The 15,526-nt window shown below is 47.9% G+C and overlaps 1 protein-coding gene and 1 long non-coding RNA gene across 6 annotated transcripts in view; one reads left to right on the top strand and one right to left on the bottom strand.

Moving 5' to 3' along the window:
• Positions 1-334: 334 nt before the first annotated feature.
• On the top strand, positions 335-8,871 carry LOC106739930 (uncharacterized). 2 transcript variants are annotated; one of them, XR_002090107.2, is made up of 4 exons: positions 335-736; positions 1,397-1,581; positions 3,426-3,615; positions 4,441-8,871. It is a non-coding gene; the product is annotated as an uncharacterized LOC106739930 (long non-coding RNA). The 2 variants fall into 2 exon arrangements; XR_002090106.2 differs by having other exon boundaries at positions 336-736; positions 1,392-1,581.
• A 100-nt stretch (positions 8,872-8,971) lies between these two features.
• The window catches only part of STING1 (stimulator of interferon response cGAMP interactor 1), a 96,846-nt gene continuing 90,291 nt past the window's right edge, over positions 8,972-15,526 (bottom strand). For all 4 annotated transcript variants that reach the window (XM_019487116.2, XM_059733435.1, XM_059733437.1 and 1 more), the window contains exon 7: positions 8,972-14,509. In XM_019487116.2, coding sequence (XP_019342661.1) covers positions 14,316-14,509 — 194 coding nt within the window. In that variant the 3' untranslated portion in view covers positions 8,972-14,315. The remainder of the gene's footprint in view (positions 14,510-15,526) is intronic.

Here is a 15,526-nt window from a genome sequence, read left to right as displayed (position 1 = left end):
ACTTGCATGTGGATTTAAAAACAAAGCCCTGTGTGGAATAAATCTGTCACAACATTATACTGGGACCTAGCAACAGCCTGGCTAGATCATGGAAGCTGCTGCTCTTCTGTGTGCAAACAGATTGTGGGGTGAGGTTCATTTTAACACTGTACTGCAGGAAAAAAATATGGATCTGGAGTACAGGCTCTTTCTGGAAGGGGTGATATTGTCTCTGGAGGCAGGCACATTGTGGGCACAGCTGGAATCAGCAGTAACTACAGTAATGCACTTGGCTCCGTGCTAAATGGCTTCTTGCAGCACAGTAGCATAACTACAGATGGGCTAATAGGGTACAGGCCTCAGCTGCTACCTAAGGAGGGGCCACCAACATGGAGCTAGAGGGGCACCTTAGTCTCCCATCTGGCTCCTCCCTCTCCCTCACATACCTACTTTTCACCTTCTCCACAGCTGATCCAGCTAGAGCAACAGGGAGAGCAGAGAAGCAGCAGCAGTATGCAATCATTGATTCACTGCTGCAGATAGAGTTGCTCTCTTATTTTTTGCTACCAAGCAGTGTTTTGCTGGCCAATCGCAATGCATGTCAGCAGCAAAAAAGGTGACATCTGTTCCAGCAGCTGTAAGCCTTTGGCTACTGCTTTTGTACCCTACACTGCCTCCACCCAGGGTGCAGAATCAGCCAGCAGCAACTTATCTAAGATGCTTCCCCAGGTAGTATTCTGTCAGAGAAAGAGGTCAGGTATGCATCCCTTATGCTTATGTTCAGCTCACCCTGTGGGGGCTTTGTATTGGGTCTTAGGTGAGTCACAGGAGCTTGACTAGGCAGACTGCAAAGATCCTAGTATGTGCAGTGGGAGTGGGAAATGCTGGGCCTTTATTAGTCTAACACTCAATAACATTTAAAGGAAGGAAGGAAAATGTGGGAAGCAGAATGTGGTAGAAGAATGATTTTTTTCTAGAGAAGAACAGAAATTGGGTGACTGAGCTCTATGTGCGTGTATGGGTGAGAGAGAGAACTGATGTGGCATTTTTCCTAGATATTATGTGTGTGAGAGGAGGCATGGTAGATATGTGACTTTATTAACTAAGTAAATAAGAGAGAGAGCACAAGCTTTCATGAACCCAAGTTCACTTTCACAGATGCTGTGAAAGGACAGCATAAAGCAGAGGATAAATTAGAGAGTGATTAGAATTCAGTAGGTAGGGAAGCAGGAGGGATGGCAAGTGCTGTGAGAGGCATATAAGTAAAGAACCCCTGGGAACAAAGGGGTCATGACAGCTAATGAGATTAGAAGCCATAGTCCCTGTTCAAACCATAGTTAACAGTCCAGTTTGTGGATGATTTATTGTTCCATTCTAACTGGTTTTTAATTATTCTTTTTTTTCTGCCCAAGAACAGCAATCCTGAGGTCAGTGATGAAGTGCCCCGAGAGGCTGAGGTCTTCTGCCACAGGCTTTTGTGCCTTTCTAAAGTTCATGTCAGATCAGTCTTCATTCATTTTTACATGTAGAGATCACCTTGTTTATCTCAAGTAGACAGCAGAGGGGCACTGTAAGCAGGTGATGACATTGGTAGAGTTCCAGGTGAATGAACGTTGGCTGCTGTACTCTTTGCTATTTGGTTCAGTGATAATACAATCTGTATTAATGTGGGGGCATGGCAGGCATTTGGATCAATTGCAAGGTCTGCTGCCTCAGTGAGAATGGGAGTTAGTCTGTTACTTGAGAGATGTTTTTGAGGCTGGGGGGGCTGGGAGGAGAAGGGAAGATGCTGCCTATAGGCCAGGACAGGTTTATTCCCAGTAGGTACCTTGAGGCAGTCGTCCTTTTCCAGGAGGGGTTGGAGATCATTAATGATGTGTCTAAGTCAGGGTTGGGCAAAATACAACCTGTAGGCTGGATCCAGCCTACAGGTTAAGGATTTTGTCTGACCTGCAGCAGGTTCCTCGGTCCCACCTGGCCCAGGTGCCATCTGGCCCATGGCGCATCCTGCCACTCCCGGGAACACAGCCTGGCTGGGGTGGCTCCACAGCTGGACACAATTTCTCAGCATCCCCAGTGGCGACGGCTTCTTCTGGGTGCTGCTGCTGCTGCAGCCACCACTGGCTCCAGCTACCTAGAGACCAGCCAGGACCTGTGAGAGCAGGGCCCAAGCCCCAGGCTGAGCTGCAGCTCTAGCCCTGGCCTCAGTCCACTTCACCCTATGCAGGAGATTGGGGTGCCTGCAGAACCCACTCCAGACTTGCCTACCACAGCCACAATGAGCAGCTGCAGCTAGGCAGAAGCTGCTGCTGCCGAGTGCCAGGAAAAATCGGGACCTGGTGGCAGATGTGCCCACCTCCCCCTTGCAACTGCTGGGGCTTTCTCACTGTGGCCATCTGGAACCCATGCTAGGGCTGCCTTGCAGCTCCTCCCTGCCACTTCTGCCTGGCTGCCACTGCCTCTGCATCGGGGTTGCTGACACTAAGGTTGGGCAGCAGACACAGCCCCTCCTCAGGGTAGAAAGGCAGTGCTGGTGATGGCGGGGGCCCTGGCTGAGCTGCCCCTGCTGAAGCTGCCCCCCTCCCAAACCTATGCCAGCTCCCTGCCCACAGCCCTGTCCCACATAGGGAGGTTTGGTGAGCTGTTGCATGGGCAAGGGTGGCAGGGTGCTGACCTGGCTTGTAGCTTACTGCTCCATCAGGAGAGTACATCAAGACCTTGGTGAACAGCTGTTCACCAGGGCACCCCTTGGGAAGACCAGGAGCAATGGATACAAACTCCTGGAAGGCCACTTCAAGCTCAATTCCAGGAAAAACTCCTTCACAGTCAAGGTGTCCAGACTGTGGAATAAACTCCTTCCAGTGGTGATGCAGTTGCCTACCCTGGAAATCTTCAAAAGAAGACTGGATAGTCCCCTTGCTGAGGTCACTTGACCCCAGTTGTCTTTTCCTGCCTGGTAAAGGAAGACTGGACCTGATGATCTACAAGGTCCCTTCCAGCCCCTAACAATTTATGAATTTATGAACAACTCCCCAAATCTCCCTACATGGCCTCCAAACCCAAATAGTTGCCCACCCTTGGTCTAAGGTGTTCAAGCTGGGGGCTATAAGTGACAACCAGAGGGATTCTGTTGTCCTTGATCCAGGGTTGACGTTACAGTGGTCTGGCTTTGCTGACCTGAACGGTTACAGTTTTGGGATTGTATTGTAATTATAGGAATCCCTGCTCCAGATCCTTAAGATGTACATCCTGGTCAGTGGAATTACAGCAGATTGGGTTGTAATGTAGAGCTTGGCTGTAGATAATGGATCTAGTAGTGTCCTTATGGTAAAAGCTGGTGATATGAAGGTAGCTGCAGCAGTTGTTTGGTGTGTGTAATAGGGCAGTACTCATCTCTGATGTAAATGTGGCTGATGACTTGGTATTTCCTCTTTTTCTGCCTAAAGGAAATCCCTCTGGCTGAGAGTGTTTGCTAAGTGATGTGGCAGTTTCTTGGGTGAGTCCAATTGCAATAAAGCATTCTCAGTCCTCATGTGACCTGCTGGGAGATATTACCACTGGGTTCCAACTACCCTGAGGCTCAGAGTTTCTATACCGGAGATAATCTGGACCCTATGGAGACTGGGAAGCTAACAGGTATTATATGTCACTCGTTGGAGTGGGAGGATATTCTGCCTTTCCTCTTCACCTTTCCTCCCTCCTTGTTGTAGTGTGAAAAGATTGGGGCAGCCACCGGTCCATAGGGGTGGGGAATTTGTTTATGAGGGGGTGGGTTTGATGACAGAGAGTCAAGAATTTTGGAGTTCGTTCTACAGGTGCTGAGTAAATGATTAGATCACCTGTAACCTACAACACCTGACAAGAACATAGAGCTCTGGCTGAGGACAGGTGCCAGAGAAATTGGGATGCTGGGGGAGAGAAAACCCACGCAGCTCAGAAGAGCTCTAGAATTCCTTCCCCAGCACACAGTGAAGGCAAACGCCGATGCAGGCTGTGTTCACTGTGGATCTGTTGATTTTCTGGCAGTGTGCTTGCTCTGAGCAAGTTTATCAGACACCTCATTCTTTAGATTAGCTCACATGTCCTCAGCATGGTCCCAGTTCAGCAGGGTGCCTAAGTACAGGCTTAACTGCCAGCACATGAGCAGTTCCCTTCGCTTCCCCTGAACCTCACTGGGACTGATCACGTACTTAAAGCCCTCACTTTCCCTTTTCCCCCTTGACTTCTTTCCTGAACTCCTCCAGTGTTCACAACTATGTTGCATTTAACTCTGTACTATTAATTTAGCCTTGGATTAAATAGTGACTGCACATGGGGCCCACTTCTAATTCACTTCAAGTCTCTGATCCTTCTAACTCCCTACTGCAGCCAGTTGAGGGTCTGTACCTGGCTGCTAGACACTGGGTATGAATATTCATTTTCTGCCTGATACAAGTGTCCAATATGCTTTACTTCCCACAGGTGAGCATTCTCCCTCCCTGTTGATTAACAATGAACATCTCCAGTCCAAGCACCCAGCTGAGACAGCATGAACCCCAGGACTTCGTGGCATTCACCCCTGTCTCTGTCATCAGGGGTACGTCAAAGAATTCTGACTCCCTGCCCATGATTTCAATCATTGTGGCCATTTTTGTCCTTGTGGCCATCTTTATTATTCTGGTGGTGCACTATGGCCCCCAGCTCCGGACCACACAGATCACACTGCACCATGAGCCCATGCCACAACACCTGGAGAGTGGTGTCCACTTAACCAACTGGAAGAAGCTGGGTTCCCAGAGGAAGAGCAATGTGCCCTCTACTCAGGACTGCTGGAGAGACTTGGGTAGAACTGATGGTGCTGGGCTGAGCTTTCAGTGTTCCTGTAAGCATCACCTTCCCTGTGGGAATGCAGAGCCCAGCGTCATAGAAATCACGTACCTGTGAATGGCTGGCAGTGGGCCTGTCCAGGGGCATGACGGGGATGTTGAAAAAGAACAGTGTTCAGAATTTGGGCTCTGCCAGGAACCCCCCCAGTATTTGAACACTGTGACTTAAGCATCTTCTGGTCGTCAATGTTCCTCTCTTAGGCAGACTCACTCAGTAAAGTCCTAAAATGGGACATACTCAGAAGATTAACAGCACCTAAAAAATAAATAATTTGTGTGGCTGCTAACACCTGTGTTGGGAACACCCAGGGGCTCTTTCAGATGTGCTCTGCAAAGGGAACTAGGCCAAGACCCAAACCCACCTCTCACACACCTGAGCTTGCTGGGGGAGGAGGAGCTGGGCAGGCGTCTGAAGGTACTTGATCCTGTGCCCATGTGTGCAGTCCATCTAGCTGCTGCTTAGTGCTCATTTCCATCTGCTGATCTAACGGGGCAATGGCATTGCTTGGTGCTGCCGTCATCACACTCTTGATGCAGTAAATATGCAGCCCTCATAGCCCCCACCCCACAAGACTGTGCACAAGTAGTGGCTTTTAAACAGTTGGTGGCACTAATGGTTGGTGTCCTAGGTAACAGCTGAGTTCCCAGCCCAGGCTCTGTGGCCAACTCCAGGCTGCCTCGGGGTTTCAGTCAGTTCCTCCTTCTGTCCGCTGTTTACCTTGGAGCTGTGTGCTGCTCTGTCTGGGAGTGGCTGATCATCAGGGATGCAGCCTCTGACCCGTGCTGGCTGAAAAACAGGACTAGCAGGCCTTGGAACAGCTCCTTGGCAGAAGCTGAAAGGTGCATTGTCCAGCCTGAAATTACTTTCCACATTAAGGATTTTTTCATGTACACTGTGTGCTCGTTGTTTTCTCACACGTGTCTTTCAGGGGCAGAGCAGCCTCCAGAGGTCTCTAAGTTTCCCTGCTCCTATCTCTCCCCTTCGTTCAGATGCTAAACCACCATTTTCACTAGCTTGGTGCTCTGCCTATCATGAGGTTGCGGGGGAGGGGATTGGGTCGGCTCACTTTTGGAAGGTATTAAAATGCTTCCTACTGCTTGGCCCTTTCTCTTTGTTGGTGTTTCAGCAGAACGACTAAGGACTCTGTGGGCCAAGGACATAAGACTCCCTTTCCTGCCCTGGCATGGGACCCGCACAAGTAGCGGCGGAAGCACAGCAGCCTAGGAAAGCTGGCATTGCCCCGTCTACACTGGCTGCATTCAGTACTGAGAGTGGACTTTGGTCTGCAGCTGCAAACCCATTCACTCCAGTGGTAATAAGATAGCAGGAAGTCTGCCACCTAACCAACCCAGCCCTTCCCATGCCTGAGCAGGAACATTGTCTCCCTTGGTATGGGGTTGAATTGACAGTACAGTTTATGGCTTTCCCACAACTACGTCCACCTAGAAACCAGTTATAAACATTCAGGTTGAAGGACTGTGCTTCTCAGGCAGACACAGAAATGACTAGCCATGAGCAAACTGATCTGAGAGCAGAAAAACAGGAAAGGAGTGACAGCTCTTCAGGAAAGTCAGGGCCGGCTCTCAATACAGAGACATTCACTCTGTGCTGGAAATGGGGATGTGGCCTCTCTGAGAGAAGTGCTGAGTGTAGCTGAAGGACTTGGGGATGCAGGGCTTGTGGGGTCTTCAGTGGGATTGAATGAACTGTCCTAGTCAGACACACTGAATACCTGGAGGGGGAGGGGGGAAGGGAGTAATATAGTGTGGGGCAGGATCAGGCACAAAGACCTATGTCCAAAGCAGCAGCACAGGAAGCCAATGATGGGTCAGTAGCTTTTAGTGCTGATTAATCCTCATTCCAGTCGATGGGATCGGGTTGACACACCACTCACTCCTTGGCACAACAAAAAAAGTAGGGGAGACTTGCATAAAAAATGTTTCGGGAGGCAGAACCTGCTCTACTGGCAGCAGTAGCAAGGCAACTCCAGTGCTCTATGGCACACAAACCCTTCTGTCTAGAAAAGCCTCCCAAAAGGTGGCTCTGGGAACCAGAGATCCATGCCACTTCACTCCCTTCTTTGCAACCTCCCTGGTAACCAAGAGGGGCCAAAGGCTGTAAACTCTCTCTTGAGCCTGTGGTTTTGGAGTTATTGGACAAGAGTTGTAGTGGCAGTGCTGGGGCAGGGACACCAGGTGCATTACCAGGAAGGAGGAGTTGGGGGTATGTGTGCAGTGGCTGTGTAGCATGGTCCAGCAAATGGTGGCTGGGGATGGTTCTAGGTAAACATCAAATAATTACAGACCTACTTAATTCTTGGCCAGACAAAGGATTTTTCACAACTTGGTTGCAGCATGAAGAGCCAATTTCTACTATTGGAATGTCTCCAAGCAGTGGCGAGACCCTGGAGGGAAATACTGTGGGATCCAGGAATATGTAAACGTGACCTCCCAGCTGTTTTTTATATCAAAGTGAAGGCTATTGTCCCAAAAGGTGAATCTACATTTCCAGAGAGGTTTGTTTCCCCTGGAGTCAGGTAGCAATAGAAGGAGCCAGAATATACCACTCTCAGCCATCCATACCCAAAGCCCCAGAGATGGGGACAGGCTCGAACACTATTCCAGGCCTGCTGGAGCACACCCTGCAGCCACAGTCCTCAGAGATAGATTTATTTCTCAGTGCCCAGGTGGAGTTGCATCATTTGATTTTTGCATCCTGTGTGAGGGGCAACACTCACCCGCAGCAGCCTGGCACCCTTCTCAGGTATCTCTGCCTATGACAGTACACCTGCTGCAGCAGGATGCTCCCTTCTCTGCAAAGTTAGTAACCCAGTGCTCAGTGCAAGTGCCGTGCTCAGGGCCTGCTCTGCATACACTACCTCCTGAATTAGAAGAAGTGGTGCTGTTGGTGGATGAATAGGCATGTTCATGTGTATCAACACTGCTTCTGGTTCAGGAGCAGGCACTGTTTTATTACTAGAAACCCTGAACACCTGCATTGCTTATTTTGCTTTGTGGCTGGGCCCCTTCCACTTATCCCACTATGTCCTGGCTCTGTGCCCTGCTCCAGTCAATGGAAAGTCCTTTTGCACATGGGTTGCATCACTGTCACAACCAGGGTGGCTGCAGGATGTTGCATTGACCGTCCATGAGCAGTCTTGCTCAGGTACAGAGTGCATACAGCTTGGACAGCAGCAATACAGACACCAGTCATAGCGTCTAGCCAGGTATTTCCATCCTGTGCTGCAAAGGAAGTGCAGCCTCCCTGGCTTGTGCACTGAATAAATCAAACCTGATTAAGGATGCCTGGATCTGGCCCAGGAAAACAAACACAGGAAGCACCACAGACAGCTGAGAGTCAGCAACTCCATTTATTTCAGGTGATCACCTTCCATTTTATTGTTTTTATAAGGGAGATCCTCCTAAGCAAGCTCTTAGTGTGCAGAGAAATGAATCAGGGATCAGGTGGGGGTAGTGAAGAAGAGAAAGAAAACATCTAAAAAATCTGATTCACTTTATTTATAAGATGAGACTTTCTAACATTCCCAGTCATCTAGTCATTGGCAGAGGGGAAGTCAGGCACACTGCTCATTGCTGACAGAGATGGACACTGCAGGATAAGCTGGGGAAAAGGATGAATGGGCAGGAAAAACAGTCTGGGAATACCAAGCTGCAACTCCATTTCCTAGTGACAGAGAGAAGCCAGGGCACTAAGAGTGCTCTGCATTGCTTAGGCTCAGTGTCATAGGATCAGGCTGTCTCAACCTTGAGCAGACACTAGTGCAGCTATTACACCCAGTTCAGACATTCACCCTTAACTTGCAGGGCTAAACTTGTTCCTGAGCATAGGAAAGCAGTTTAATGGCAAAACCACAACTGCTTTTTAACCACCCAGCTGAACTAGCTCTAAGACTGCCTTGCTCTTATCCCCTTTCCTCTGTGTCTACAGGCACATCTACCCTACCTCTGTGCTGTGCCTGGGAGCACTGCCACACAGCACGCTCTGCCCGCTCACTCACACTACACATATGTGAAATCCAAGAAGTGTGGCAGGGCAGTTGCCTCTGAACAGCCCTGAGTGCAGGCCAATAAACATGCCCTGTTGGCTACAAATGTCCAACTCGGGATCCTTAAAATTCTAGTTTATTAGGCGGATTGAAAAACTGTAATCATAAACCTTGGGGCCGGTCCCCACACACACACACATGCACACACATACACACACACAGTAGCAGGCTACAGAGTCAGGTTTACCTATCCTATAAGAGCTGGAGTCTGTCGTTGAGGCTTCTTTCAGCATGGTGTTATCTTCCAGAAGGGGGTCGCCGGCTGGTCCTTCTGGCTGGACAGGTCTGGTCGAGTTGGAGATCGAGAGGTTGCCACTGAGGGTCACTTTTCACTGCCTTTTATCTGTCCTTTGCAGACTTTGGTGACTCCCCAGTTTTCAGGTTTGCCCAATCCAGGGGTCATTGACCCTTGTGGGACTTCCCCCCCTCGGTGGCTACTGGACGGCATCTGTCAGCCCCAGGGGTCGTCCGCGTGAATGTGCAGGTTTGGGAGTCTGTTGATGAATTTTGAATAGGGCTCTGGGAGTGGTCGATCTGGAGATATTCAGCCCAAAAGTTGGTCCCTTCTAGCCCTTGATCAGTGACTTTTAGAGATTTCCCGGTTGTTACATTGTCTTCTATTGAGTTCTTCCCTTGGCTGATCTGCAGCTTTCCAGGTGTTAATTGCTGCCTGCTGCTACAGTGTTACACATTCAAGCTCTTTCAGGGGCCAGCCTGATACAGGGAAGGGCAGTTTGATCCTGCCCTTGTTAACATTGTTACAATGTATAACTTACTTATGAAACTAAATACATTCAATTGAAAGTTGAAAGGTGAGGAGTATAAAATATAAGCTACAAATGCCATGGCACACAAATATATAAAAATACCAAACTACAAGGGGAGATACAAAATGCAGACATACAAATTTTAAAACACAATTCCTTATCTTAAAGTGAAAGAGAGAGGAAGGAAGAAAAGGTAGAAAAAGAGAAACATATCCAAAGAGGGGAGAGCAAATGCAGGCAAGAAGAAAAGGAGGCTTTCTGCTACAGCCCAACTGTGTGCCAAGAGCAGTGTGGGGCACATGCTCAGAGCCATTCTAAGGTAGCTCTGATGTAATGCCTCAGTGATGGGAGCTGGGATGCATGGAGTGGGAGTGAGCGGGTGGGGTGGGTTTTACAGTGGCACTTCCAGGTGAGATGCAGAAATACTGATTTGCCTAAATGCCCCAGAGCTTTGCAGAAGAATCCTTCACTAACTTGGAGCTGCCTCTCCCAAGGTAAAAACAGGGAGCAGATGCAGCCAGTAGGGATGGCCACAGATACACCCGCTTTATGCCAGGAGTGCAGGGGTTATGATAAAGCCTTCCCAATAAAGAACACTGCAGTAGAAGGGTATGTAGACAACGGGACTTCCAAGAAGTGTTTGATATGAGGGAATGGCAAGTAGGGCTGTGCGAAGCTTCGGTCCCTGATTCAATTTGGCGGAGATTTGGCCTGATTTGGTGGCCGAATCTCTGAATCTGAATTGAATCAGAGGATCCTTTAATCTCTCTGAATTGAATTGGAACCTTCCTAATCAATTCAGAAAAATTTGGTGTTTTGGACATAGATGCAGCTTTAAATGTTTTTTCTACCTACCTCAAAGTATCAGGTGGCTCGTGAGTGCTGCGATGCTGGGGCACATGGGGCGTCCCACAGGAGTGCGAGGAGCTCCCCAGCATGTTTGGCAGCAGACCCAGAAGTGGACCACAAGTGCTTCTGGTTCACTTCTGGGTCCACCAGAGAATACGCCGGGGGCCCCCCCACACCCCTCCGGCTCAGTGACTGGTGTTTCCTGGGTCTGGGGGGGGCACCTGGAGACCCCCGCGGCTGATCACTGAGCTGGTCGGAGGATGTGGGGGGCCCCCCGCATGCTCCCCAGCGGACCCAGAAATGGACCGAAAGTACTTTTGGTCCACTTCCAGGTTTGTTGCTGAGCACGTGGGCCCCCCCACGCTAATGTGGGACACTCCATCCACCCCAGCATCGCAGCGTTCACAAGCCATGCTGGTACCTCGAGGTATGTAGAAAAAATGTTTAAAGCTGTGTCTTTGCCCGAATCGCTGATTCTCGGAATCAGCATCGAATCGTCAGATTCAGATTCAGCTAAATTGAATCAGGGACAGTAATCCAAATCAATAAATCAAATCACTGTCCTTGATTCAGGCCAAATCCTAATCCAAATTGAATAGGGCCTGCTTCACGCACCCCTAATAGCAAGTAGGGAGGAATGAGGTCCTGTCCTGGTTCTCTCTTGATGCCTGCTCACTGCATGTGGTGTCAGAAGTGAGTCAAAGGCCTTGTTACACTTTACGCTGTGAGCTGAACAAATGCTGATCAGTGTTAGTACTAACCTGGTGTTTGGAGCAGTTACACCCTTAGTCTAGACCTCTGACTGCCCCTCACCTGCAGAGCTGTGACTTGCCACTGGTGAGCAGGGGTAGGACTAGGAGATGTAGCTGTGAGTTGCCACTAGAAGGCTGGTGAGCCAGGACTGGCTTCTATCCCTGCTCTAAAGGTAGGGGACATGGGAGGTAGGATAGTGGTGGTGAGAGATCCTGGGATAATGAAAGACTTCAACTTGGGTGGCACATCTGCAGGGAATGGCCACACTTTAATGGAACAGGAACTGGTTAACACAGAGATAATTCTTTCCTGGAGTGGTGTAACTTTGAGCTGCATAAAGAGTGTTTAAACACACTTTAAGGCATAAATGTTTGAACAACCCAGGGATTAAGAGCTCCAGGAGCCACCCAAAATTACTGTAACAAGGCATGGTCCTGCAGGTCTGCAAAATCAGAAACTAAATCTGCGCACAGAAGTTTAGGCAGCTTGTTGGGGGGCGCACTCTAACTCATGTCACTTTACACAAAGCACCGTGAGTTAAAGTCAGCTTGTCAGGGGGGCTCTAAGCCTGTCTGCACTGGCCCAGGCCAGCAGAGGAGGGCACTCCAGCAGCCTCCCAGGAGGCTGCCCAACCATCCCTTTCCCCAGCCATGCCCCTCCCAGTCAGCTGGCAGCAGTGGCTGAAGGGAGGGGAGGGAACAGAGGCTCCATGCTGCACAGATCACCATCCAACTACCCCTGCTGTGGGTTCAGGGGGAGCTGGGGTGGGCCCATGAGGCAGTGGAGGGGGGGGCTCCCATCCCCCTTCCCCCCTGTGTGAGAGGCTTGACAGTGACAGAGGCTGCTGTGCCTAGATCCAGGGGCAGGGAATAGAGGCCCCTGGCCTCACAGGCCCAGCCTGGCTTGCCCTAGGACCCCACCTGGCAATGGAAGAGGAGAACCAGGGAGGGGATGCTTGCAACAGGAGGTGGGGAGTTTGCAGGTAGCTGCACTGGGGTCTGAGGCTGGCTGTGGCAGGCAGCTGGGAAGCTGCAAATGGCTGCTCCAGGATCCATTGAGCCCCAGCACAGCTCATTGCACGTGTGCACCTGCTGCTGGCATCGAGCTGGGCTGGGGCTCCACATACCCCAGTGCAGCTGTTTGTGCAATGTCTTTTCTGCCTGCCTCTCCCCACTTGGGGAGGGTCCAAAACTGCAGCTTAAATACCCTGACACAAGAATAGTCATACACTTGGAAGTAAGCTACATGCAACGAACAGGTAAATCCTCGCTCTTATGTTGTAGTATGGGATGAATATACATTTCACTAAAAACACCTATACATTGTGCATTTCTTTACCCTCATTTTGTCTTATCAATGTAGCATGCAATTCTGACTGGATCAGCAGGTGACACAGAAGGAACCCAGGCCAACAAGAAACACAGAGATACTAGAACACACCTTAAATACCACACTGCCAAGAGAAGCAAGTGCAAGGCAATCTCCTGTCATCACAAGAGACGCCATTCTAGTATCAAATCACATACAAAATACCACTTTCTCACAAACAACAAACAGCTTTCCCCCAAAAAAGAGCTTCCCCACAATTGGGGTGCATGTTTTAAGCAGGGAAGCTGATTTTCTAACTGGGATAGAACCATCCTGCTTTGATTCTTGTTCCATAGTGCACCAGCTATGGCATTACTATTCAGGAAGCTGAGGAATTGACTTTATGGTTCATTGTTCTTCCCTCCAGAGGTATTAATAATTTATCCTTTTTAATGGTCTTGGTGTTCCACTGATCAAGCTAAGCTTTTCCAGGGCAATTTTGCTGTCTGCTAGCTACTTCTGGTCTCTCTCTTCCTGTTTCACAGCCTTGGAGACTCTTTGGCTCAGAATCAGAATCCATCCATGGAGATCAGTCTTCAGCAGCAGCTAGGGTTTGAGCTTCAGTTAAGCAGGAAAGGGAGGATGAGTCACCTAAAGATAAGGCCCTGTCCCTGCTCCATGCAGCCATAACTGGAAAAAAATGCTATTCTTCATTTTCCTTCTTAAAAACAAGGTATTTATTATATTCAGGGGTATGTTGCATGTGAGAAAACACAATATGTACCAGTCTTCTTAATATAGCACTAAGGCCTGAAAGTACAGGAAAATGCAGTAACTGCTAAGAATGTTAAGTTAGTTTATTACAAAAAGCTGATGCTTAAGATCCATACATGTATGGCAGTATAACAATAGGTAAAGTATTAGGGTATAATAAGATGTTAAGCATGCAAGTAGCTTATAAGAGTCATGTTTGATTTTCCCACCTCCCCAAAATCAGACAAAAGGGGTGCTCAGCTTTCTGTAGAAGAACAGGCTAAATCTAAATTTCTACTCAGGACTGCTCTATAGCTTGCTCTCTTGCTTAAATATGATGACTATCTATATTAACCACTGTAAAGTTGATCCTTGGTAGCAGCCACCCAACCCCCAAAAGCCCCGTTGAGGGCCAGGTTTCATAGTCAAGCTTCCCTCTAGCTCACCCACCCCTCCCATACAGAATTCACCCAGAATTCACCCAGACAGTACCGAGGAAACTGGCACATAAGGCCATCAGCACCCATCTCATAGAGTTCGGTAGTTGACTTCCAGTGCTTCTCCACCACACCTCTCATCTCTACTGCCTAGAATTGAAGCCAAGCACAGCAGGAGAGACAAGTAGTAAGCAGACTGATTCCTAGATGAGTTTCATCACAGGGTCAGGAAGCTTTCTGTCCCTCAAGCTGAGCTCTCTTAGGAATAAGCCTGCCTACTATTTTGTCTGTCCTGTTGTGCTTGACATACCACCACAGCAAGGCATGATACGGAATAGAAGGGGCAGCTTATATATGGCTTAGGGTTGACCCATAATAGTGGTAAAGATGTAACCCTGAGAGAACTCTGATTTCAGAAAGTGTGTGATGATGGGAAACAGTGCACATAGCAAAAGGAAGAAGGCCGCAGTGCTGTACTCTTGTTCACTTCAAGATCCCAAAGAGAATACAGAAACCTGGCTTCCACGTGTACACGTTTCAGAAAGCATCACTACGGAGAGGCCTAGGCAGCTCAGAATCGCTGATCAGGAGGTCAGGCTCCGTAGAGAAGACATCTGTGGGCTGTGGGTTGTGGTGATTCCCGTTGCACATGGCGTATTCTTCGCAGTGCTGTTGCCTAATGTGTCTTAGGATCTCCTTTGACAGGAAATGGCCCTCACTGGCTCCTGACTCTGGAAAATAAAATGGAAAACAAACCCCATCAGCTTTGTTGGGCCGGAAGCCCATGAGATGTGAGGAAGCAGTGGCTCTCACTGGTTGAAACACAGAATTTGCTTTGTGGGAAATTTGATATTTCAATACTTTTTTATTCAGGACAAATAACTTTTGAAATTTCTCACAAAGCAGAAATTCCTAAAAGAAAAAGGAAAAATGTAGGTTGGGAATTCATTTGGAATCTTGATTTTACATTGCTTTGACTATTTTATTACATGTTAATTGTTGTACTGCTGCTAATGATTTATGATATAAAATAGCTGAAATCATCAACTTTTATTTTATTGTTAAAGACTGATTGAACTTTTATTTTATTGTTAAAGACTTTATTGTTAAAGACTCATTATTCCACAAACAGGAGACACTTTGGTCTAAGCACCAAAACTGTTGCATTACACCACACACATTTTGATCTAGAAAAAATTAGGTGTGTCAATCAATACTAGTCGCTCAGTTATTTCAGCATAAAATAAAAGCAGGGTTGTTCAACAATTTTAATGTATCATATTATAATACAGGATGAACAACGATGGATCAACAGCTACTGATATACCAAGAATTATCATATATTAACTCATAAAACAAAAATAAAAAAATAATATTTTGTGTTTTACTAGCAAATATATACATATAAATGTAAATATAAAATAAAAAATAAAATTTCAAATCAATTTTTGCTTCTGAAAAAATTCATTACTAATTTTTAAATGTATTTTCTGAAAAGAAATGTTAAATTTTGAATACCATTTCCTGGTGAGGATTTTCTCCAGAACTGAAACATATTCCACTATGTTTCAGTTTCAACACAGTATTTTTCCATTATTAACATTCTGCAGAAATGTTTTCAGCCATCTCTGCTCCAAACTCTCCAGCATTTTTCCACAGAGAGGTACTTTTGCTACCCATGTATGTCACACCCAATGTGTTACTTGCCCCCATCAGCTAGAGATACAGTAGTCTGTACTGGATGATAC

The sequence above is a fragment of the Alligator mississippiensis genome, chromosome 9 (genome assembly GCF_030867095.1).
Source record: "Alligator mississippiensis isolate rAllMis1 chromosome 9, rAllMis1, whole genome shotgun sequence".
NCBI lineage: Eukaryota > Metazoa > Chordata > Crocodylia > Alligatoridae > Alligator > Alligator mississippiensis.
Note: the sequence above shows the minus strand (reverse complement) of the source record. Positions and strands in the feature narration are given on the sequence as shown.